Genomic DNA, 27,002 nt, shown 5'->3' on the forward strand with positions numbered 1-27,002 from the left:
CTGTGGACATGAGTTTGAGTGAACTCTGGGAGTTGGTGATGGACAGGGAGGCCTGGCGTGCTGTGATTCATGGGGTCGCAGAGAGTCGGACACGACTGAGCGACTGAACTGAACCGTGCTGAATACATTTCCAGGTGGTTCTTAAGTTCACTCTCTAACAAAGAAGAGCGTAGGAAATTGTGATGTACAGTTACTGTTTTAATATACAGCAGTCCCCTAAATGAACTAGAAACAATACAATGGTGAACTCAACAGTTGCCGCTTTTTCTTCTGAATATTGCAAAAAAGAGCATGGGGGGAGGGGTGGCGACACTAGATATTGTCTTATTATCTCTTATCTTTACCCTTAGCCAGAACTCTCTCCCCTGCAAGGTAAACATTGTTTAATTGGTAGCCCAAAGGTCACGAAAACTCCAGGACTTTCAGGATGCAACTTCTTTCCACCTTCACTTCAGGCCCAAGTTTTCCTAGGATACATTGTTGTTGTTTAGTTGCTAAGTCATGTCTGACTCTTGTGAACGCATGCACTGCAGCCCACCAGGCTCCTCTGTCCAACGGATTTCCCAGGCAAGAATAACGGAGTGGGTTACCATTTCCTTCTCTGGGGAAACTTTCCAGCACAGGGATGGAACACACCTCACATGCATTAACAGGCAGATTCTTTTCCAAAGAGCCACCAGGGAAGCCCTAGGATATATTATCGCTATCAATTTTACTGCCCGTTTCCATAGATGCACTTCAACATTAGAGATGCTGCAGGCAACATGGAGAATGCAGCAGTAATTTTAAAAATTACTCTAGTATTTTGCCATTTGGCAGTCGGTTAAAAACCAACCTTCTGGTAAGAGGACAACTCGCACCGCGATAAACCTTCGCTCACGCGACTTCCTTCTAGCTTCGCGCTGACGTATGCAGACGTCACGACGTAATGCGTCGTGCAAACGTCGGCGAGCGGCGCTGTTCTCGGTTGTCCGATCCCAGCAGCTAGATGTGGGGTGTTGCCTCCTCACGTTTTTTCCGCCGGTGGCCGAAGTGTGTTTGAATCCTGTTCGCCAGCTCTTGGCAGGGGGCAGTTTTGAAGAAAACGGAGCCTGCGGTGATGGCGCCATTGCGTCCCGGGACCTCCTGACGCCTCGGTTGCGCAGGGGAATGTGGACGCTTGCAGGTCAGGGTTGGTGGCGCGGACGCGCGCTCGCGGCCTGGGTCACCGAGGCGGCGCGCCTGGGGCTGCTCTGGCCTCACCTCGCGCCGGCCCGGGGGACTGCAGCCGAGTCCAGGGCTCCGGACCGGTGCTACAGCTCTGCAGACCGCAAGGTGACCGCCTTGAGCCTCCTGTCATTCACGTTTTAAACCTAGGGAGGGTGCTCCTGGTGAATTTGTGAGGGCTTCTTAGTACTTGTGAATGCAGGTTGCACTGTTGTGAGGGAGGCAGGGCTCGGAGCGCGAGGGTGCGCTTCGGTTTTGGACTCCAGTGTTCACCAGTATGACCTTGGACAAGTCGTGTCCTCACTTTCCTCATCGGTAATATCAGGATCTTTGTTTATGCGAGGGATTGTTCTCAGCATGTATTTAGTTTTAAAAGTGTATTGAGGAAGGTGCTAGTTCCATTTTCTTGCGACTTTTTAGCCACGTGACCTAGGCAAGTTACCTGACCTTTCTCTGTTTCTTCATTTGTTGAATGAGATGCTTATAAAAAAACGTTGAGTGGCTGTGAGACTTGCGCGAAGTGAGGCATAGAACTTTTAGTTCAATCCCTAGAATCTAAGAAGTGCTGGGTATGCCTTAGCTTCTCTTTATTGTTTCGTCTTACCTCAGCGAGAGCAGACGCGTGCTTATTCTGTCCCTGTGGTTAGAGGAGGTGGGGCTTTTTGCTCCTCAGTCACGACCGACTCTGCGGTCCCACTGGACCCGCCAGCTTCTCTGTCCACGGAATTTTCCTGGCAAGAATCCTGGAGTGGGTTGCCATTTCCTACTCCATGGGATCTTGCTGAACAAGGCATGGAAACCGCGTTTCTTGTGTCTCTTACACTGGCAGTCGGGTTCTTTACCACTGGCGCCACCTGGGAAGCTTCAGCGACCCTGAAACTGTACTTTGTTACAACTGTGAAGAGAAACAGTTTAGGCAGTAAAATAAAGTACTTGAATGAATGTTATGAGTAACTGGAGAAAGAAAAAGACTATAATTATTCAGCTTTACTCTTTTCTAAAATGCATGTGGAATGGATTTATGTTGCAATTGTAAGACTAAAAATGCTGCAGTACCTTTTGAATGATGGATGGAAAAATCAGAGGGCAGACAATTCAGGTTTAGATTTTTGCAGCATATCTTTCAGGTATAGTTGCACTTGTATTGAAGCACTTACTGGAAAAAAAAAAGGAAACAACCATGAACATTTTGTATTTAGTAGTAATTTCACTTTTTTTTTGCTCATTGTGAGATATAAATTTGTTTGGAAAAATGAAACGTTCTGGGTCCAAAAAATGACATATTCTATGTGCAACTGAAAATCACAAATTAACTTTTTAAAGTTTTTAAAAAATTTAAGTGAAAAATGAGACTTTTTTTCCTGATAATATAATTTTTTCCCCTTCTCTCTCCAGAGAAGTTGTTAAGTAACAAAGTCATCTAAATTAAACTTTTGAAGGCTCTATTAGGAGCACAAATTTTTAAGTAGACCTGACTCTGTTGATTAAACATATGATGGGGGCAAAAAATGTTTTTTTTTTCTTTCAGCTTCTCTGTAGCTTTTTTTATTTCAAGAAATTTTGTTAGACTAGGTGCTCTAAGGCTGTAGAGGAGTTCTAAGTATCTTGTGTTCTCCATTTGTGAAAATACATTCAGCTCCTCAGTGGCCTTTGAAATGGTGGAACTATTATAAGGGACTTATATTTAGCCATATGGTCTGTATATGGTTATATAGCCTTTGTCAGTGAAACTAATGTATTTGATGGGCCCTGTTGTAATCCATTGCTTGTAATATGACTTTAACCATACATCTCTTTACTGTCAGAGAAATAATGTAAACTTTATGAATGCTATAAATAAAGTTGTTTTAAGAAGACTAAAAGAGTATTCTTTTATATAGTGTACTTGTTTCATATTGCAGACAATTTATACTCATAAATGTAATATTTCCCTCCCCCTTTCTAGGAAAAAATTGATATGTCTTGTTTTTCTGTTGAAAACACTAGAAATTTCAGTATCATTGCACATGTGGATCATGGCAAAAGTACTTTAGCGGACAGGCTCCTGGAACTAACAGGTATTTTCATTTTATAGTCTACACCTAATTAATGGCAATGAGTAATTGATAGTTACTTTTACTAGCATACTTTTGCTACGTTTTTTAAAATTTTGGTTTTAAGTTTATATGCAGTATTGTCTGTTTTTAAAAGCTTAAAGAAATATCAATACACATTTCTATTTTTAGGGGCAATTGATAAAACAAAAAATAATAAACAAGTTCTTGATAAACTGCAAGTGGAACGAGAAAGAGGAATCACTGTTAAAGCACAGACAGCATCTCTCTTCTATAACTATGAAGGAAAGCAGTACCTTTTAAATCTTATCGATACTCCGGTAAGTTTTAATATCAATTTTGTCTTTGTTGTTAAAGTCAGCTTTATATTAATAGTGCAAGCAAATCCTTTTTTTCAGTTTTTAAACTGAACATTAAACACTTCACTTTGCTTTTTTTTTTTTCCTCTGTGTTCTTAGATTAGTGAAATTATTTCACAAGAACAGGCTAAAAAGAAGCTTAATAACTTTATTTGGTGGAGTCAGTAGATTTGCCAAAATACCTCTTCCTAAGAAACATTTAAACTTTTAACATTTAGAGGTTTTAATATTTTTTGTTTCTCAGGGTCATGTTGATTTTAGTTATGAAGTATCCAGGTCACTCTCTGCTTGTCAAGGTGTTTTACTTGTGGTTGATGCAAATGAGGTAGGTACATTTAATTTTATATGATGTGATATGCTATTTTGTTGTTCCAAGATTTTTCTTAAGATGTTTGGAAATAGAATTTTTGTGTTTGAAGAAAGTAAGAATTATTTTATTATTTAACCAAAATTATGTTTTGGTCCTGTTAATTTTAAGTTTTATACACTAAAAGGGCCTGTGAAATTGACTAATTCATCCTTTAAAATTTTTAAGCTGATCAGAGGAATCGTTAAAGAGATTTTTGAAGTATGTCATATATGAAAGTGAAAGTGAAGTTGCTCAGTGGTGTCCGACTCTTTTCGACCCCATGGACTGTAGCCTACCAGACTCCTCTGTCCATGGGATTTTCCAGGCAAGAATACTGGAGTGGGTTGCCATTACCCTATCAAAAAAAAAAAAAAACCCCGGTATTAAGCACTTCTTCATCTGTGGTTTCAGTTTTTAGCAGAACTAGAAAATCTATCTTTGATGTCATTTTGGGTGTTGTTAAGGTAATAATTTGAGAAGTGTTACATTTAAAGAAACATGTCAATAACATCACCAAGTTCTCTGTTGTGAACATAACCATAAAAACACACTGAGATGAAAGTATAAGAGCCATGATATACTATTTATAGTAAGATTTTGACATACTTCAATTTTCATGGACTTTTCACTCAAAACCCAAAGATTTTTTTGTTGTGTTAAATCCTCCCTTATCCTGTTAAGGACAGTCGATCTCTACCTTAATATACATATACTTGGCTTTATAAAATGTGTCTCATAGTCCTTTAGAAGGCTTCGAGGTCCTTGAGGATCCACGTATTACTGTTTTGTTTCCAAAGCATAACGCAGTACCCTCTAAAAAATGTTTCTAGAACTGAAAGGAATTTTCACAGGGAATGATCCAGATGCGTGGAAGTATAGATACCATAGTTTGTCTTATACCTTTGCTTTTGATGAAGATGTGTGGAATGGTCTGAATCTCAGCTTTTGTGATAGATAATAGAATGATTATCTTAGTGTCTTTTGTCTTCTTCTTGTCTGCTTTTCTTCATAGGGTATTCAAGCCCAAACGGTAGCAAACTTCTTTCTTGCCTTTGAAGCACAGCTATCAATAATTCCAGTTATAAACAAGGTAATTTGTTAGCACAATAGTGCCATTTATTATTTTACTTTCTATAGGTAAATTTAGTGTTTGAGTATCACATGTACTATTTTTTATATGAGGAATCATCAGGTATTTATTAAATGGAATTGACTATTGAACATCATGGAGGTTAAGGACGCAAAACTCCTGTGCAGTCAAAAATCTGCATGTAACTTTTGACTTCACACAGACTTAACTACTAATATCCTCTTATTGACTACAATCTTACCAATAACTTAAATGGTCTGTTAACACATACTTTGTATATTATATGTATTGTATATAGTGTTCTTATGATAAGATAGAGAAAATGCTAATCAAATCATAAAGAGGAGAAAATACATTTACAGTACTGTTTATCAATACCCTGAGTTTACATCATCTTTTATAAGGTGAATCATCTCTCAGTACTTACATCAGTATTGTCTTATGTGATAACAAAACACCATAGATAAATGTATTACTGACACTGCTGCTGCTGCTAAGTCACTTCAGTTGTGTCCGACTCTGTGCGACCCAATAGACGGCAGCCCACCAGGCTCCCCCGTCCCAGGGATTCTCAAGGCAAGAACACTGAAGTGGGTTGCCATTTCCTTCTCCAATTACTGACACTAAACGTCAACAATTAAAAGATAACATGAAAAGGAACTTCACATTTATTTACAGGTAAATGATTGATGCATTGATAACGATGAAGCAGAAATACTAAATATTGCTTATGCTATGACATTATGTGATTGCTTCATGGTAACCTAGTGTATACACTAAGGAAAAATTCATTAAAATTTTTATACAATATTATAGTCACATTCATAACAGTATTGGAAACATTGTTACAATAAAAAAATTTATCTGTAATTATAGGCTGATATGCAGTTTCTCTAATTATGAGAGGCATACTGTATGGTAATGTAATTCTTTGAAAGCAAAGTTATAAAACAGAAAGCCAACACATTATTAATTTTATGTTAAATATCACTTATGCCTTTGTTAGGGATAAGCTATCCACCTCAATACAAGTCTTGCACCTGATATTCTTCAAGTGTAGTTTTACATATTTATTGAAAAAAATCTGCATGTAAGTGGGCCCATGCAGTTGAAACTCTTTGTTATTCAAGGTCAGTTGTATATTGGGATTTCTTTGAATTGCATATGGTAAAATTTCAAGTCAAACTCCTCTACCCTGGCATGTAGTTGAGAAGATAGTCGCCCTGAATTACATGGAGCGATGGGGGGCTGTTTCTGTAGGAAAGGGCAGGGCAGGCCAAATAGTCTGTCAAACTAAACTGTAAAGGAAAAGAAAAGGACCTTATGAAGTAGGATGAAACAGTGTAACACAGGATGCTTAACAATTAAGCACTATCTGAGAACAGTGTTGATAAAGCTTAACTTTTATATTTTAAAATTAATAAATCAAGAATCTTAATTAAAAATCTGCATTGCATTCAGTTTTATTTTTTGATACTGAAGATAGGTTTAAAGGAAGCAAAGAAAGACAGTTTGTTGTTATAAGTTATATATAACACATAAAACCAGTGTACATGATGTTATTGATCTCTTCTGCTCTGAGTAGCCATGACCTCAATTTCTTGCTTGCTTTACTGTCTGCCTTCTAATTTCAGTGGCCATGAGCGTTAAAATTTTATTACCTATTTTTCTTTCAATCCTTTTGAAAATAAAATTGTTAAGGGGTCAGTTCAAAAGCAAGTGTGTGTCTATCTCCAAATATTAATATGTAATACATTTTAATTTCATTATATTAAGACATGGTGATTTTTTTTTTTTAAGATAGATCTGAAGAATGCTGATCCTGAAAGGGTTGAAAAACAAATTGAAAAGGTGTTTGATATTCCAGGTGACGAATGTATTAAGGTAAATTTTTTTAGAATATTTGATTTTACTTTCCAAAATCTCAGATAATTGGCTTAAGTAAAATTTCATAGTATTTGATATCACATCATTATTATTATATTGTGTAATTATAATATTATAGTTTTACAAAGTTCTTTTTATTAATATTTCATATGATCTTTGCCAAAAATCCTTACTACATGGTTAGGACAGATAGAAATTTCTCTTATGATACAGTTGAAAGGACGAAAACTGAAAGACTTTATCACTTTAATATTATAGTTAGCTAATATGCCAGGACTAAAATGTAGGTCTTTTGCAACTTTTTGTAATACTATTTCTTATATGCCATTTTGCCTCTATGGAAATATTCTCCTTAAAGAGTAGGGTCAGACTAATTTCAAGGCATTGTAGATATCATTCTTATAACTATATTTAATGTAAATCAAAGTTGATAATATTTTAAATTAAGATTTTTAAATTTACCTTTTAAATGATAGTCAGGTGTTAAATCAGTTCAGCTCAGTCACTTAGACGTGTCCAGCTCTTTGCATCCCCATGGACTGCAGTACACCAGCCTTCCCTGTCCATCACCAACTCCCAGAGCTTGCTCCAACTCACGTCCATTGCATCGGTGATGCCATCCAGCCATCTTATCCTCTGTCATTCCCTTCTCTTCCTGCCTTCAATCTTTCCCAGCATAAGGGTCTTTTCCAATGAGTCAGTTCTTTGCATTATGTGGCCAAAGTATTGGAGTTTCAGCTTCAGCATCAGTCCTTCCAATAAATATTCAGTACTGATTTCCTTCAGGATTGACTGGTATGATTTCCTTGCAGTCCAAGGGACTCCCAAGAGTCTTCTCTAACACTACAGTTCAAAATATCAATTCTTTGGCACTCAGCTATCTTTATAGTTCAACTCTTACATACATACTTGACTATTGGAAAAACCGTAACTTTGACTAGACAGCCCTTTGTCAGCAAAGTCACGTCTCTGCTTTTTAATATGCTGTCTAGGTTGGTCATAACTTTTCTTCCAAGGAGCAAGCATCTTTTAATTTCATGGCTGCAGTCACCATCTGCAGTGATTGTTAAATAGCCATAGCTAAACTGTGCTATTCCACATGCTTGTGTAGTAAGTATATCAGTGTAATAATACAATGCTTAGCTTTTATTTTCAAGTTTTTTTAATTTTTAAAAAAGCAAGTTTTAGCTGATGAAGTGGATTTTATGTTTGTTTTTTAAACTTTAACACATTGGTTGGTTATATACAACTTGGAAAAAGCAATAATTTTTTTTCTTGGATACATACATGAATTGAATGTTTTTTATTATGAAAAGGGACCTCATTGTAAGGCAGTCCTGAAATTGTGGTATCATGACTGGAATTATGTTAAAGTATATTTCGCTGAAAATTCATTCATACACTTAATTTGGTTTGTGCCAGCTAGGGATGCAGCAATGAACAGTACAGGCAAGACATCTGTCTCGTTGTGTTTATATTCTACTCGGGGAGGCATTCATTAAATAAAAAAAGAAGTAAGGATAGTAATTAGTGAGTGAGACCAATGTCATCAAGGAACATTCAACAGAGTGTATTGTTCCAGGTAGAATTACCAACAATGAAAAAAAGTCTGTTTCTTCGAGAGGAACTGTGATGCAGAATAACTTAGGGAATTTTTCTCTGATGAACTGAGACTTGAAGAAAAAAAGAATGGGTAGAAGTAATTTCTGAAAGAGCAAAGAGCACGTGTAAATTTGGAATGTTTGGGAAGGGTTGACATGTTTAAGGAACAGAAAGAAGGCAAGTTAGATGAGATGGCTTTGTAGGGAAAGGGAGGGGTCAAGTCATTCTGGGATTCTTGCTGTGCTAAAGAGTTTGAAAACTTTAAGATAATGAAAGGATTATAAAGCAAGAGAGGAAAGCTGATCATTCAGAGGATGGATTAGAAAAGGGTATGAAAAGATACAGGGAAACCAGTTTGCAGTAGTAGTCCAGGGACAAAATGGTGGTGGCTAAGTATGTGATGCCGAAATTTTAATAAGTAGCCAAATTTGATGTGTGTTTTGTGGATATGGTAGATTTTGCTGGTGTGTTTTGTGTTCAGTTCAGTCACTCACTCCTGTCTGACTCTATGGGAACCCATGGACTGCAGCGCGCCAGGCCTCCGTATTCATCACCAACTCCCAGAGTTTATGTTCATTGAGTCAGTGATGCCATCCAACCATCTCATCCTCTGTCATCCCCTTCTCCTCCTGCCTTCAATCCTTCCCAGCATCAGGGTCTTTTCCAATGAGTCAGTTCTTCACATCAGGTGGCCAAAGTATTAGAGATTCAGCTTCAACATCAGTCCTTTCAATAAGACTGATCTCCTTTAGGATGGACTGGTTGGATCTCTTTGCAGTCCAAGGGATTCTCAAGAGTCTTCTCCAACACCACAGTTCAAAAGCATCAATTCTTCAGGGCTCAGCTTTCTTCACAGTCCACCTCTCACATCCATACGTGACTACTGGAAAAACCATAGCTTTGACTAGATGGACCTTTGTTGGCAAAGTAATTAATGTCTGCTTTTTAATATGCTGTCTAGGTTGGTCATAACTTTCCTTCCAAGGAGCAAGTGTCTTTTAATTTCATGGCTGCAGTCACCATCTGCAGTGATTTTGGAGACCCCCAGAATAAAGTCTGCCACTGTTTCCAGTGTTTCCCCATCTATTTGCCATGAACTGATGGGCCCAGATGCCATGATCTTAGTTTTCTGAATGTTGAGCTTTAAGCCAACTTTTTCACTTTCCTCTTTCACTTTCATCAAGAGGCTCTTTAGTTCTTCTTCACTTTCTGCCATATGGGTGGTGTCATCTGCATATCTGAGGTTATTGATATTTCTCCCGACAATCTTGATTCCAGCTTGTGCTTCCTCCAGCCCAGCGTTCTCATGATGTACTCTGCATATAAGTTAAATAAGCAGGGTGACAGTATACAGCCTTGATGGACTCCTTTTCCTATTTGGAACCAGTCTGTTGTTCCATGTCCAATTCTAACTGTTGCTTTCTGACCTGCAAACAGGTTTCTGAAGAGGCAGGTCAGGTGGTCTGGTATTTCCGTCTCTTTCAGAATTTCCCACAGTTTGTTATGATCCACACAGTCCAAGGCTTTGGCATAGTCAATAAAGCAAAAGTAGATATTTTTCTGGAACTCTTGCTTTTTTGATGATCCAGCAGATGTTGACAATTTAATTTCTGGTTCCTCTGCCTTTTCTAAATCCAGCTTGAACATCTGGAAATTCATGATTCACGTACTGTTGAAGCCTGGCTTGGAGAATTTTGAGCATTACTTTGTTAGTGTGTGAGATGAGTGCAGTTGTGTGGTAGTATGAACATTCTTTGGCATTACCTTTCTTTTGGATTGAAATGAAAACTGACCTTTTCCAGTCCTGTGCCCACTGCTGACACTTCCAAATTTGCTGGCATATTGAGTGTAGCACTTTTACACCATCATCTTTTAGGATTTGAAATAGCTCGACTGGAATTCCATCACCTCCACTTGCTTTGTTCGTAGTGATGCTTCCTAAGGCCCACTTGACTTCACATTCCAGGATGTCTGGCTCTAGGTGAGTGATCACATCATCATGATTATCTGGGTCGTGAAGATCTTTTTTGTACAGTTCTGTGTGTTCTTGCCACCTCTTCTTAATATCTTCTGCTTCTGTTGGGTCCATACCATTTCTGTCCTTTATTGAGCCCATCTTTTATGAAATGTTCCCTTGTTATCTCTCATTTTCTTGAAGAGACCTCTAGTCTTTCCCTTTCTATTGTTTTCCTCTATTTTTTTGCACTGATCATTGAGGAAGGCTTTCTAATATGTGTAAGGAAGTGAAATAAAGAATCATGATGAGTTTGTTTGAGCAACTGGTTGAATACTGGTAATCTGTTAATGCAGAGAGGACTTGGGGAGGAACAGACATAGTGGGAAAATAAAAAGCTCTGTTTCGGACATAGTGCGTTTGAAATGTCTAATAAACATCGAAGTAGGATATTACATAAATCTACACAATTCTGGCATTTGCGGAGAGAGCTGAGTCAGAGATATTTAAGTCATAGTGTGTATGTGGCATTGATGCCATAGGTATGGATCCCTTTCCTAGGGAGGAAGTTTAAGTAGAAAAGGGATCCTAGAGGTCATTCTACATTATTCTCAATTTGTAGAGTGTTATGAATAAGAATTTGAGAAGGATTAGAGTAGGATTCAGAAGACAAGGTTGTGAGATTAAGTTTTCAGAGAGGTGGGAAAACAGATTGTAGCAGGAGAGAAGGCAAAGAGGTTCTGGCTATAGTGCAGATGGATTTGTATATTTGAATAAAGGAGTTTTTGATGTCTTCTGTTCCTTGAATGAAGTGAGAAGCAACATTATCAAATGAGAGTGAATTCGCCACAGGGAAAGTGTGTAGATTGAAAAGGAAGGTGGTGTGAATTATCTTAATTAGTGTTAATGTGAATTTAGTAAAGGATGTGTCCTTGGACAGCCAGCAAATCTTAAGTGCACATTGAGATCTGTGTCATGAACTTACAGAAACCAACCAGACCAGTTACTTGGCTGTTCTCCAGTAATGTTGAGCTGCTCTGATTATAAGCATAGAAAAGGCACATAGTTGGATGCAGTCGCAGTTAAGGTTTTATTAATACCAAGTGCTTATGATACAGAATAAAAAGTAGTTGAATGGAATGACTACAAATAGTGGACCCTTGGAGTCTCAGCTGGGAAAAGAGGCAGGGGGCTAAATAGATAATGAAAAAAACTCCTTCCAATAAATTATAAATTGTGATCTTAAAGGATTGTTGTAAAGAGTGTACTAGAGTCTAAAGCATCATTCTTACTAGGAAGTAGTTTTGCCTCTCAGGAAACATTTGGCAATGTCTGAAGACCTTTTTGTTGTCACACTGGGGAATAGGTGCTGCTGGCATCTTGTGAATGAATGAGAATCCATGGATGCTGTTATGCATCTTGCAGTGAGCGCACAGAACAGCCCCCCAAACAAAGAGTTATTCAGGTCAAAGTGTCCTTAGTGCTGAGTTGAGAAACTGATCTAGAGGGACTTTGGAGGGCAAGAGGAAGAATTCAGGGAACTTAGTTTGAATAAAGATTTCAGAGATAGTTCAGTTACTGGTAATGGCAAAGATGAATCAGTGAGCATGTTTTGAGTGTTTTGGCTGCCTTTTCAGTGTAAGAACAATAGTGGTACTATACCTTACAGTTAGCCTTAGCTGTATGCCAGCCACATAAATTATTCACACAGCAGCCTTGAGGTTTATGTAAAATATGAATAATCACTTTGTTGATGAAGAACTTGAAGCCTGAAGAAAACATGTATTGGCTAAAGTCATGTATTACACGTAGAGTCATGATTATAACCCAGATATTTTGAACTCTTAGTCCAGTGCTCTTTCAGTACCATAATCAGAATGCTTTTGTAATTTAACACTAACTGTAATGGAAGGGCAGTTGTCAATAGATAATATGATGTGTGCTTCCTTTTACCAAGTTTTTCAAGCAAATTGATGACTTTTAGAGTTGTTTCTTTTTTCTAATCATACAGCTCAGTCACAGGATAGAAAAGTAAAGTCTTAACTTTTTAAGTGTTTGTTTCACATACATATTTTCAGATTTCTGCTAAACTTGGAACGAATGTTGAAAGTGTTCTTGATGCAGTCATCAAAAGGATACCCTAGTAAGTATTCTGCTGCTCTTTGTATACTATTTGTTTATCTTTAATAGTAAAAGTCCATCAGTTTGATCTGTTATTTTAACTTAGTTGTTATGACAAATATACTGTTTGTGGTCAGTGAGAATACATTTTTAATTTACATCTAGTAACACATAGAACGGAGAAGGCAATGGCACGCCACTCCAGTACTCTTGCCTAGAAAATCCCATGGATGGAGGAGCCTGGTAGGCTGCAGTCCGTGGAGTCGCTAAGGGTCGGACACGACTGAGCGACTTCACTTTCACTTTTCACTTTCACACATTGGAGAAGGAAATGGCAACCCACTCCAGTGTTCTTGCCTGGAGAATCCCAGGGACGGGGGAGCCTGGTGGGCTTCCGTCTGTGGGGTCACACAGAGTCAGACACTACTGAAGTGACTTAGCAGCAGCAGCTGCAACACATAGAAGGCAAATACAGATAGAAAAAAAAAGATAATAGGGATCTCTTAATTATTTTAACAGACTTAAATACATTGGTAATTATTGTTTTTGTTTTAATCCTGAACAAATATATTTCATCCATTTCATAAATAGTTTAAAAATGGTTATTTAAAATTTATTTAGGGTTTTCCTGGTGGCTCAGATGGTAAAGAATCTGCCTGCAATGCAGGAGACCTGGCTTCCATCCCTGGGTCACGAAGATCCCCTGGAGAAGGAAATGGCTACCCACTCCAGCATTCTTGCCTGGAGAATTCAATGGACAGAGGAGCCTGACGGGCTATAGTCCATGGGGTTGCAAAGAGTTGGACATAACTGAGCAACTAACACTAACAAAATGTATTTAAAAAACTCAAGGGTGAATTAAAATGAATATAAATATAGGCATTATACTTTACAGAAGGGTCGTTTTATTTGGGCTGTCAGTTAATCTTTCTCAAGTACTAGGATAAATTAAGCATAATATTTGAGTTAGGCATTTTGTTAAGATTTTAATTTATTATTTAAGTTTAAATTATTAGTATTTGTTCTTTACTTATTTTTAATAGTCCTAAAGCGCATTGCAGAAATCCCCTGAGAGCTTTGGTATTTGACTCCACCTTTGACCAGTATAGGGGTGTGATTGCCAATGTAGCATTATTTGATGGAGTGGTTTCGAAAGGAGATAAAATTGTATCTGCACACACTAAAAAGACATATGAAGTTAATGAAGTAGGAGTTCTGAATCCTAATGAGCAGCCAACTCATAAACTGTAAGTAATCTGCATTAGTAATTAAAAGACACTTGGTATGTGTTTCTGTTGCTGATTTTCTTAATTTGGTGTGTTTAGGATGATCCTAATTTAGTAACTTAGGAAAAAAAAACAAAAAACAAAACTTGATTGTTCAATGCAACTACGTAGTGAATCTTCTTTCAGGATCTCATGGGTGAGGGACAGTAAGAATCTGATCTGTTTTTAATTCTTTTTGGCCATAACTGGTTTTATTTTCTAGTTGCGACTCGGTCCAACATTGATGCACATGATGAGACAGTGAAAGAGATAGTTCTCTCATGCATATCCATACTTGGTATCAATCTTTGATATTTAATTTTTTTGTAGTTAGATTTTCAGCATTCGATAATTATTTTGTTTAGTGCGGAATTCATGGTAAAACTCATTAACTAGAATTTATGACATGAGATTAGCATGGTAGTGTACATTATAAAACTGAGTTCTGAGTTCATTTATAAAGTATTTATTGAGTGCCTATTCCATCAGTACTCTAGATACTAATAACATTGATTACCTTGGGCACATAGTTTTCTAAGGTCTTTATTTCATCATTTGTCAAACTTAAGATTAAGCCAGGTCTCACTTGATAGCTTAATGTTGTATGTCTAAAACTATCACTATTTTGTCATTTTTTATGTAATTGAAAGTCATAAGGTTTATTGTAATTTTACTCAACTATTTCTAAAGTTTGTCTATATTCTTATTTACTTAAGTATAGTTGATCATTACAGTATCATGTTAATTTCAGGTATACAGCATTGTGATTCAGTATTTTTCTAGATTATACATCATCAAAAGTTATTACAGATAATAGCTGTAATTCCCTGTGGTATACAAAGTCTGTCTATATTCTGTCGCATGTATTGATCATTATTGCATCTTCAGCACGATTTTTGTATCTCATCCTAAATGGAAATTATCATATAGGAAATTTGCTTAAAAAAAAAAATAAAGCTAAAACTCTGAAATCTTTGGATTTGTTCTTTTCCTGGAAGAGGCACATCAAATAGGTATCAGATTTGTAGAGAGTTCACATTTTTATTTGCTAGCTTAAAAACATTGTTTTTGCTTTTTCTTCCTTTTTTAAAGGACATTTGTAATATAATTACTAAATATCACAAGGAGTGTTTTATGTTTCTGTATCTATCAGTTTCACTATTGTTTTATATGTGGAGATGGGCAGAGTCATGAAGAAGGTCCCTTGGCTTGTGTTGTAGAGGTCCTTGGTCATGGATTGTAAGACTTGGGAGGTTCTTTTGCTGACAGTTCTTAGAGCTGAGAATTAGAGAATTAACTAGAATACAGCACCTAGTTTCAGCTTGTTGTGGTTTTTTTTTTTTTGGAAAGTGCAATCATTTCTTGGAGAAGTAGAGCTAATTGTCAGGATGTGCATGAAACATTAAAATAGTAAATATTTCCATGTAATAATTTTATTTAGATATGCAGGACAGGTGGGCTATCTGATTGCTGGGATGAAAGATGTCACTGAAGCACAAATAGGAGATACATTATATTTACATAAACAACCAGTGGAACCCTTGCCTGGGTTTAAATCAGCGAAGCCAATGGTATTTGCAGGTGAGGAGCTCACATATTCAAAGGATAAGGGCCAATTCTAAGCTGAAATAATTATTAGGAATACTCACTTTAAATAACAATCAATTCCTGTTTAAATAACAGCTACTCTGTGCGGTGTGATATTTATATACCAGTTAATTACATATGTATGATTCAACTTTATATGGGAGATCATTTCCTCCTAAATTTAAGGACTTCTTAAAAAAATAACCTCTCGAAACAGCCTCTGATAAATTAGAGGAGCACAGTAATATGGATTTCCTTGTTTCACTAGGGAGTAGGTCATTATATTTGAAATACTCTTCTACATAGGGTGTTTTCATTACTAATTATCAGTGGACATTTACTGAGTGCCTTCCCCTTAGCTGGCCTTTCTTTAATACTGTACTGTTGTACTAGTGTCGACATAGCAGAGAAGAGTGTCACCTCATGTATACTAACTTCAGAACCTGTTACTTCTGTGTTATATACAGACATTTGAAAAAGGAAGACCTGATTGAAGGTTATCAGATTACTCTGCTGGGTATCCAGTCCTTGTTTTCTCCCTTTTGTATCTCATTGGGAATTACAAATATTAATTTGTAATTAATATTAATGCCCCTGTTAAGACAAAGTCAGTCAGTCATTTAGAGTTTGAAGGACCTAAGTGGTGAGGACTTGGGTTTGATGTGAAAGAGAAACTGATGAATCAGTTTTTGTTTTCATTTATTCCTGTTATTTATCTGCTAATGGGATTTTCTTTGTGGTTGTGGGATATCTTGCACTTTTGTTTCTTAAACATGATGTATTTTCTTGATAGGTGTAATTCCCATTGTTCTTGTTTTCCCTGTACTTTTTGCAAAAGCAAAAACATCACTTTGAATACTAATCTAGTGGTAAATTCAAAGTTTATGAAACTTGCAAAATACTTTGAAGCCAATTTAATAGTCATAGTTTTCTTAGCAAACCAATATTTTGGTCAGTGAAATACAGAAAGTAATTTAAAAGCTAACTGATTAATTTTGATCTTTGCAACGATGCATATTAGGTTTTCTGGGCAGAGTGTCACGTGTAATAATTAGAAAACATTGTGTTCCCAGGAGTGTACCCTGTAGACCAATCTGAATATAATAACCTGAAGAGTGCTATAGAAAAACTGACACTAAATGATTCCAGTGTGACGGTTCATCGGGATAGTAGCCTTGCTCTAGGTGCTGGCTGGAGGTAAGAGTCAGTTATGTTGTAGGGTTCCACTTTTATTGAAAAATAAAGTTTAAATGGCTTACTGGTCTTGACCATTTCTGAAGATCAGTGTATATTAGTGTAAAATGAACTAAAACTTGTCTGCCTATTTCTCAGTGTGGATGCTCATTGTATGGATTAGTTTTATAGCTACTTTAAATAGAATCCCAATGGAAGATTTTATCTTATTTAATGAATTTATGCTAGCTTTTAATTATGATGTGAATTGATTGAATGACTTTTGATTCCACCCCTCCCCCACAAAATAGGAATTATCAAATCAAAGAAAATAGAGCCCACGGGACATAAACATTTTGGAGTTTGGCTTTTTCTTCTTCAGGTTGGGATTTCTTGGACTTTTGCATATGGAAGTTTTCAACCAGCGACTAGAACAAGAATATAATGCTTCTGTTATTTTGACAACCCCAACTGTTCCATATAAGGCTGTTCTTTCATCAACAAAATTGATAAAGGTAATGTTATGAGCTAGCATACATAAGAAAACTAAATAAATATATGTGTGTATATGTATATGCATAATATGAGAAACCTTTTAGTATACCAGTAGCTGACTAGCTATTAAAACTAAATATTTCTTGATTAGTAGTAATAAAAGTTGAATTACCTTATGATGGACAAGTTTCTTCAGAACTAATTATGCATATTTTCCTTAACTTGATGAAGTCTCCACATTATCAATACTAGTCTGTTACTAAGAGTAAAAAGTAGAATTAGTTCTGAAAATACTGTTCTAAATTCAGCACAAAAAAATAAGAGTGTGATTTTGGTCATAAGTAATTCATCTTATGATTAGTAAAGCATTCTTTCCTATATGGTTGTGGGAAATTTTAGATTTCAGGTTAACGGTAGAAACAATATTGTATGCAGTCTAAGTTACAATATATTTGTTTTAAACAAATATTAACTTTGGCATCTGTAAATATTTTTCAACAAAATTAACTTAGGAAACTAATTACAGTGATGTACATGGGACAGATTGAAATGTATTCTTTCATCGTATTTTTTCTAAGTGGTGTATAAAATGATTTTAGTAAATATCAATAATCAAAATAATATTAATAATTGTTATTAAATATTACTTTGGAGAGTTTTTTCTTTTTAACCTAAAGTGTGTTAAGATAATATTCTGACCTTATGAATTCTTTTGTTTTTTATTAATTCCAACACATTCAATAAAAAAAATTCTAACCTATGTTAGTACCAAAGTTAAAAACATGGTAACTACTAAGAGTTCTTTTTAACTACTGGTGACTTTTCTTATTTTTTAGGAATACAGAGAAAAGGAAATTACAATCATCAATCCTGCACAGTTCCCTGATAAGTCAAAAGTAACAGAATATTTGGAGCCAGTTGTTTTGGGCACCATTATCACACCAGATGAATATACTGGGAAAATAATGATGCTTTGCCAGGTATAAATGTAAAATGTAATAGAGTTTGATATAAAAGTACATTTTAATCTTCTCAAATAGTGGTACCCAGCTTAGGTTTTGAATGGTTTCTGTCTCTATGAAGCCTGTCGAATTGAACAAAAGAAATTTTCATAAAGATCTTTATATATTTCATCTGTTTATATATTTATTTATACATACATATAATTACAGTATTTTGACTTTTAAATAAGAAAACAGCCAGAATTTTTGATCATCTTGAATTTATATTTTAGCTTAAAACAAAGAAATTTGGTGCTTTTTTTCATCTTGAGTAGTTAAAAATAGTTTCCTTTCACCTTTTTTGACCGTTTGAAATGGGTATTATTTGAAAGATAATTACAATACTTTAGAGACCTTTGATTGAAAGATATTCCTCATTTTGCTTTAGTTCTTGCCACATTGTAATAAATGATTTAATCCACAAATTTGATATAATCATAGTCATCAGTACATATTTAAAATAGTCTGACATATTGGAAAGAACTCTCAAGCGATGACTAGTGGACTTGAATTTTAACTTTAGTTGCTTAATTTCTCTGGATCTAAATTTCTTTTATTTGTAAAATAAGAAATCAGAACTTGACTCTACCTGTAGCTAATTTGATTTATTGCTAAGTGAAATATTGTATAATTAAAAAAGAGACTTTTTGATTAAAAACAAAGATTAAAAGTTTTGGTAGGAAGTATATTATAATTGAAATACAAAATGGTTCTCCCTGTATTATAAATATTGGTCAGCTGTTTTTATTGGACCATTAAAGAAATATTCCTTCATTTTGTCCACTCTTTAAAGTTGATAATTGACATCTATCTATATTTATTAAATAAATCATTATGTGAATAAGTTATCATTCAAGCCATTTTTCTCTCCCTTTTCAGGCTCGAAGAGCGGTTCAGAAGAATATGATGTATATTGATCAAAATAGAGTAATGCTTAAATATCTCTTCCCTTTGAATGAAATTGTGGTGGATTTTTATGATTCTTTGAAATCTCTGTCTTCAGGATATGCTAGGTAAAATTTTAATGGGAAGCTCAAATAGCTGGACAGGTTTTTTTTTTTAAGTATTGACCAGCAGGTGTTTACTAATATTCCACTTACTTAATCTTGGTGATCTAGTGACAGAAATTTTAGTGCCCTCTTCCTGAGAAGAGATGTTCTCTTGTAAGTTGATTAAAAATTGCATGTCGTTTGAAAAAGCTACTGTGACCTAAGTGGCACTTTTAAAATGTATTTGAATGTTTGGAAAATGGAAGTACTTATTTAGAGAAATGCTAGGTGTGCCCCTATATTTGTGAACACTTCAATAACTTGGTCTTCCTAGGAGTAAGTAGTCTGCATCATGAAACCCATTATCTTATCCCATAAAAGTACATGGAGGAACAGCCTGTTAAAGGAATATTTTTGTTAGGGCAAATAATCAGATGCCCTTAGTGTCCTAGATTCTTACATTACTGGAGAGCATATACTAGGATATAAAGGAAATATATAATGGGAAGTTGACAGAAAAGTGAATATTCACATCTGGTAAAACACGTGCATGCATGAATGTGAATGCATATTTAAAATTAACATTCAAAGGAAAATCCCAGCAGTGACCTGGACGTTTACTTTGTGAAATGAGCTTTTCAATAAAGCGAGACAGCACAATTCATGATACAAAGTTATTTTTTCTAATTGGTCATCCAGTTTTTTTAATGTCTTCTTTCAGACAAGACCTTGAGCAAATAAGTAGTGATGTAATTTAAAATGAATTGAGGCAGCATGTTGTTGAACAGTTACTATAATTAAAAGGATAATTACTAAGTGTTTATAACAGTTAACAACAGTCTGTGAATTCTAGCTTGCATTTGGGTACCACTTTCTGAGTTAAGGGGTCTTAAAATCTTTTAGCTGGGAAACAACTTTCACATTGACAGAACATGGCTTATTTTGGACTATTTAAAAATAATTCCAACTTCCAAAATTAAGTAGCCCTTATGTTCAGGAATACACAAGGATATTTTTTCATATTCTAAAAAAATTGTAAAATTTGGGAGTATAAAAAATTTTAAAGCTGTAAACAGAGTGAAAATCTCAGGATTATGTCTGTCTTGTCTCTTTATATTTTGCATAATACTTAACATGGTACCTTTATGTAGTATATGATTAATGTTTATTGAAAAAAGAAAGGATTTGGGGAACACTTTAGACAGTAGTCAGGCTTTAGAGACTATTAGTGTCACCTTGCGACCTTCCTGCTGAAAACCTTTTGAAGCTAAACATTTGCAACTATAGGTACTAGTTTGTTTTAGAATTATGGCAGTAGAAATACACATGTTCTCATACATAACTGCAAAGACATGAGATCATAATTGAAATTTTCTTTCTCATCAGACATTAGTTTTGTAAAATCTATCTGTTTTGATTATTACTGTAAGCTTTGACCATATTGTTAGAAATAGTTGACACTTATTAAATGCTTATTGTGCTTAGGTAGGCTCTGTTCTTAACACTTTTTATGTTCTAGGTATATGTATTAACTCATCATCAAAAATGCTTTGTGAAGGTTTATACTGAAGAGCCATATATGAAATTCAGAAGTCTCATTTATTAATGGCTGCTTAGCACTGCCCTAGCATTTATTTAACTGGTAATAGAAGACTTAACAGAAATCCAACTCATGAGTCTGAGACTGTATATACATTCACTAGTATATACATTGTCTACAGCCAGCCGGCTTCTAGGAAGGAACATTGGGAAGGCGACATTTCTTTCAATGATGTACTTTCCTAGCCTGGTTTAAGAGTTTTTTTCCCTTCCCTCAGTGGAGCATGTTGATTTTTGTACCTGATTTCATAAATGTAAAAAGATAAGGAAATTTGTTCTTTACTGTGATCAGGTCGGCCCATTTATCTGAAATGTATATGTAATTTGAAAGTTAGATTTTTGGGGAGTGATACCAGAGGAGGTAGAAAAAAGATACTGTGAAAAGAAAAAATAAATGTAATCTCTTGGGAAATATAGTGTTTATCTATAACTTGGACATTTTTCTTTGTTAGTTTTGATTATGAAGATGCAGGCTACCAGACTGCAGAACTTGTAAAAATGGATATTCTACTGAATGGAAATATTGTAGAAGAGCTAGTAACTGTTGTACACAAGTAAGTTGAATAGTAACTAATTACAGAATGTGAAAGTAGCTATTTCTTTTTACTTTTTCATTTATTATTGTTTCTCATTTTTATTTGACAGCTACATTTTGACAATTTAAAGGTGTAATTAATTTCCATGTACTAGTTTTTCCTTCTTTTTATATGCTTCTCTTACCAAACTGTTGACAGGAGAATAGAATTAAAATAGCCAAAAAGGATAGTGTCATGGAAAGAAATGTTTTCTTTACCGTTTAAAACAAAGTAAATGTTTTCTAAACTATGGTAGATTTAGAATTGAGAAATAAAATTTTTTTTTTTTTCCATTTCAAGAAATAGTGGATGGATTGGGTAAAATAAATTATGGAACACCCATATAATAATCTATTATTTTAAGCCATTGAAAGTATATTGTAGAGCAATATTTAGTGGTATAAAAATGTCTATTAAGAAAAAAGGTAGAATGTATCACAAATACTGTGATCTAAACTGTGAAAAATATAAATATGTATGCAGAAACATAACTGTAAGTATGGATATATGTTTAAAAAATATTCTGGAATGTTTAACAGTGGTATTCTGTGGGTGAGGGAAGGGCATTAAGAATGGTTTTTATTCTCTATGTTTTTCTAGATTTTCTGTAAGAGATCATGTTATTTTTGCTGTCAGAGGTCACATATGATTCAGAGAGTAAGTGGTGTTTATTAAAGAATGCACCTGCCAATGCAGGAGATGTGGGTTCAGTCCCTGAGTCGGGAAGATGCCCTGGAGAAGGAAATGGTAACCCACTCCAGTATTGTTGCCTGGGAAGTTTCATGGACAGAGGAGCCTGGTGGGCTACAGTTCATGGGATCGCAGAGTTGGACACAACTTAGCAATTAAACAACAACAACATGATAAACAAATTCTTTTTGTACCTCCTTAATAACCTTTACATTGATTATGCATATTAACTAGAAAACTACTTTTATTTAGGATATATGAATAGCTGCGTTTTTTTCTGTCTCAGAGACAAAGCATACTCTGTTGGCAAAGCCATATGTGAACGTCTGAAGGATTCTCTTCCTAGGCAGCTATTTGAGATAGCAATTCAAGCTGCTCTTGGAAGTAAAATCATTGCAAGAGAAACGTGAGTTTGAAATTCATTTTTGTTCCTTCGTTGGTTTTAGCAATGATATACATAAAACATGAAAGAATATTAAAAAATTTAACATTGCCCTAAACTTTATTCCTACTTATAGAAATGTTAATCTCTTAATTCCACTAATTTAAGTGATGACTGTTACTTTGAATTACTTATATGACACTTTTGGGTGATAATTATTTAGTTATTACTCTAATGTATATGGTTTAAGGAATTTTATTTCCACTCATTTTATTCAGTGACCCCACTCAATTTTCTGGTTAAGGAATTTCTGTAAAGTTTTTATGGTTTATCTCTTCAAGTAGATTATAAACCAATAGGAACTGGGATTAAAAATTATGTTTTGGAGATATTCTTCCAAAAGAGAAAACTAAATTGATTTTTACTTGAAGCATTTAATATCACTTCTTTAGAGCTAGTCAGTGCATAGAGGGGAGGGAGGAAAGCTGATACCATGTTAGGCTTCAGGGGTTTGCAGTAGTCTTTGGGTGAGTTGTGTGCAGGTATTTGAAATGAATTTCATTTCCTAATACTATTTTGTGTTACTTATGTTGTGTTTGATAAGTACTCAGATTAGGCAGAGTAGAGTTTATAATCAGGGAACATCCAGGAAAATGCCATTTAAAATAGCAAATAATCATTCAAACATAAATGCTGAGGTAGAAAAAACCTTAAAGAAAAAGATTTTTATATCTTCATATGGAATACAAAAAAGGTGGAGTTATTTTCAAATTTTTGATCCTCCGTGTTTCTCAGATATGTTATGGAAATAGGTTAGTTTATAGCTGCTTGAATGGCTGTATTAAAATTATTTCATTTCCTCTGAAGTGGGTTTTATAAAATATATTGTTCTTCATATTCCTAGTCACTCTTGACCCACATTTGATAGTCAGTAATGAGATAATAACCATTTTAGTATTTTTGAAAGTAGTAGTATTTTTAAATTGAACTAGAAATGCCCTTATATAATTTTCATCATCAAGGTCATACGAGTCTTTATTTTGGCCTCTTCGAGACTATCCACAAACCTTTTTCTTTATTCTTAATAAAATCTGTGTTGTTATTCATTTTGAATTGTCTGTTTTATTCCAAATACATGAAATACAAGAGCATGTAAGCTATCTAATGATTGTCTTTTGGCAATTTTATGTAAGTATGACCTGATCTTAGTATCTTTAGTAAAGGGGGGATTGTTTTTGAAAATAAGTACTGTTTTTAATAGTATAATTGTGTACTTAAGGAAAATTTTCTCTTTTACAGTGTGAAAGCCTATAGGAAAAATGTTTTGGCAAAATGTGTATGTATCTGCATGTGTTCTTTATTTCGTAAGTTTAAAATCAGAGAGGGTATAAATACACTCTTGGTTTTTATAGTACCTTTTATCTCATTTGTGTTTTCTTTTTAAATAGGTAAATGTCAGCTTGACTTTAATGATCGCATTTTCATTTTGCTCACATTCTTAAGTATTTTCCTATTTTATTTTTAAAAATTTCCTTATGTGCAACTACCTAAGAATGTTTTTATAACAGTTATGATCAGGATAATGTTTTGATTTTTAAGGAAGAATTTGAAGACAATGACTGTCTTACAATGGGAGATAAAATTGAAATCCATCTCTCCTACATTAATTTGCAAAGTTTGCTGTTTCTTCTGTTAAAAAAGATTAACTCAGTTATTATGAGAATTAAATGATAAATGCTTTTTCTAAATCTTTAACATTGGGACTGACACATTTAAGCCTATGGAAGTTTCTGTATTAAGACTACAGCTATATAATCCAAAATTTCAAGGCCTTGAATCAGTAAGGAGATTGATAGCTTTTCTTGACTTGGATAATATAGTATTGGGCTTCCTTGAGAATCTTCATCTCCTTCAAAAACAAATAAAGCACTTACCATTCTTTGAGAAGATATTAATAGTAAATTTAGGATCTGCTAGGAAGGGTCTTAGAGGTAACTTTCCAAGTGTCTACTTCATGGATAATAACTATAAAGTTGTAATTGTATTGATATCTCTAGTTAATTATAGGATTATTTTTCTATGGAGTGATTTGGACTTCCAATTTCCTAAAATGTTTTTCAGTATGGTGGTGATATTACCCGAAAGATGAAGCTTTTGAAGAGACAAGCAGAAGGAAAGAAAAAACTCAGGAAAGTTGGCAATGTTGAAGTTCCCAAAGATGCTTTTATAAAAGTTCTGAAAACACAGTCTGATAAATAATTGGTGGGAAAATATAAGGAATTTTAATAAATTAAAAATTGTGTATCTTTTAATTTTCCTTAGTAATTATATGTTGAACACAACAGAAGGAAAATTATAATTATAATTTGCTTGTTACCTTCAAGGTTTTCAATTTTAAATAACCTCTTGGCTTTTCTTTGAGACAGTAATGGGTGGTAAGAACTTAAATTCTGAAACCATATTGCCTGGTTTCACATTTCTGTTCCATCACTCACTCAGCAAGGTGACCTTGACCAACTTACCCATTATTTATTTAGTAAAATCAGGATTATACTATTACTTCATAGGCTGTGAGTACTAAATAGTATGTTTAAAATGTTCAGAAGACTACTTGACACATAGTCAATGTTGTGATTCTTACTAGTTTTCAAGCATATTCTTTACACTAAAAGGCCTCGTACTTAAAGATTTGATCTTGTTCCAATCCCACAATAAGCTTGTCAGATGGTATATTTATATTAATCTATTATTAAAGTCAAATAACATAGTATTTATACCTGTGATCTAGTTTTTCATAAAATTTTTACAAATGTTATTTTGAAACCAGAGTGTTTACATATAAATTAAGGATATGAGCTGCCTTATTCTGAAAATTAAAATGCATTTATGTAAAGGGATAGATGTTTGATATTAATAGCAACTGTCATTAATGACAGTCTAATAATTACTGTCTAGATTTCATAATTGAGACTAATTGAGACTGACTGAAGCTTTAAATAACTTAGTTAAGGTCACACAGTCAGTAAATGGCTGTCTTACTTTAAAAGCATGTCTTCTTAGTAAATAGAGGGCATATTCTATTATAGTAAGATAATTTAGCCATTGATTTTTGTCCTTTACCTTGAATGAAATGAATGAGGATAAGACTGTCAGTGATAAATTTTATACAAGGTTTGAGATAATTAAAAATTCAGATAGTGGTAACTTAAAATTGTGTATAGAGGTTAAGTAACATGTGGCTTAGTCCTAGTTACATAAATTAATCAACCATTTTCTTCATTTCTTCTAGCTCTAGTAGATCAGATGGATTATGAGATCTCATGACAGTATTATTTTAATATAGTTCCTGAGATGTTCTGTCATACCATTATGGCCAGGGGAAAGTTAGAAGTTGGTACCTGGCACACAGTATGTACTGTGTCTGCTATTTAATATTTGTGCCTTACTTGTATGCTTACTGTAAAAGACCTTGATGCCTGGGAAAGACAGGATGAGATGGCTGCATGGCATCATCAACTCAATGGACATAAGTTTGAGCAAACTCTGGGAGATAATAAAGGACAGGGAAGCCTGGCGTGCTGCAGTCCATGGTGTTGCAGAGTTGGACACAACTGAGCAACAGAAGTATTTGTATAGCTTGATACTTTTTCTTTTCCCTTTAACCCCTGACTTTTTAGGAAACAGTTTTTAGTAGTAGTACAAAAAGTATTTCTCAGATTTTTTTTTTAGCATACTCTTCTCTCCCTGGCCACTTTGATAAAACATGATTTAGAGTTGTGTAATCCCCCAGAGTAGCAGTCCCCAACCTTTTCAGCACCAGGGACAGGTTTCCTGGAAGATTTTTCCACTGCTGGGGGTGACTTGGGGATGATTCAAGCGCATTACATTTTTAATAAAATTTTATTTTTATTTATTATCTTTGTTTGGCTGTGTTGGGTCTTCATTGCTGCATGGGCTTTTCTCTAGTTGCAGTGTGCAGGCTTCTCATTTCAGTGGCTTCTCTTGTTCTAGCATGCAGGCTCCAGGGGCTCAGTAGTTGTAGCTCCTGGGCTCTAGACTGTAGGCTCAACAGTTGTGGCACCTGGGCTCTGCAGCATGTTGATCTTCCTGGATCAGGGGTTGTATCTGTCTCTTCTGCACTCTACCACTGAGCCACCAGGGAACCCCTCATTTATTGTGCACTCTATTATTACATCAGCTGTACCTCAGATCATCAGGCATTAGATCTCAGAAGCTGGGGACACTGCCCCAGAAGACCTTAATTATATTACTAAGATTTTTCTGTACATTACAATATCATAAACCGTTAGTATTATAATAGCCACCATTTATTGAGTTCAGTATGTTGACAGCCACTGTGCTAAGCTCTATAGACATTCCCTCATTCAATCTACACAACAATGGAGGTACAAGCACTATTACCCTATTTCATAGGGGAAGAAGCTCAGGCTTACATATTCCCCAACAACATCAAAACAGTGGTTTCTTTCTTCAGACCATAATGCTTAGCTACTGTGCTTTATTGCCTCTTGTGGAAATATCGTCAATAGACTTCTTAATTACCAGGTATGGGAATGGGAGATAATACTGGTTTCACCAATTATTCAAAAACCATTTATAATAC

General features: G+C 34.9%; 1 protein-coding gene across 3 annotated transcripts; it reads left to right on the plus strand.

Moving 5' to 3' along the window:
• The first annotated feature begins 894 nt into the window (after window positions 1-894).
• On the plus strand, window positions 895-26,271 carry GUF1 (GTP binding elongation factor GUF1). Of its 3 annotated transcripts, none has more exons than XM_055435264.2 (17): window positions 895-1,314; window positions 3,152-3,263; window positions 3,432-3,580; window positions 3,864-3,944; window positions 4,981-5,058; window positions 6,859-6,942; window positions 12,580-12,644; window positions 13,666-13,869; window positions 15,329-15,468; window positions 16,548-16,671; window positions 17,030-17,162; window positions 17,979-18,122; window positions 19,023-19,156; window positions 21,184-21,285; window positions 22,283-22,402; window positions 23,678-23,714; window positions 24,500-26,271. In XM_055435264.2, the coding sequence occupies exons 1-17, from the start codon at window positions 910-912 to the stop codon at window positions 24,635-24,637; spliced, it is 2,250 nt and encodes a 749-aa protein (XP_055291239.2). In that variant the 5' UTR covers window positions 895-909; the 3' UTR covers window positions 24,638-26,271. The 3 variants fall into 3 exon arrangements, with proteins under 3 accessions (XP_055291239.2, XP_088692449.1, XP_055291240.1); XM_055435265.2 differs by having other exon boundaries at window positions 1,028-1,165; window positions 24,500-26,259; XM_088836323.1 differs by lacking the exons at window positions 23,678-23,714; window positions 24,500-26,271 and having other exon boundaries at window positions 22,249-22,381.
• Window positions 26,272-27,002: the final 731 nt, after the last annotated feature.

The sequence above is a fragment of the Moschus berezovskii genome, chromosome 5 (genome assembly GCF_049115385.1).
Source record: "Moschus berezovskii isolate FMDL1 chromosome 5, NW_MosBer_1.0, whole genome shotgun sequence".
In the NCBI taxonomy this organism is placed as follows: domain Eukaryota; kingdom Metazoa; phylum Chordata; class Mammalia; order Artiodactyla; family Moschidae; genus Moschus; species Moschus berezovskii.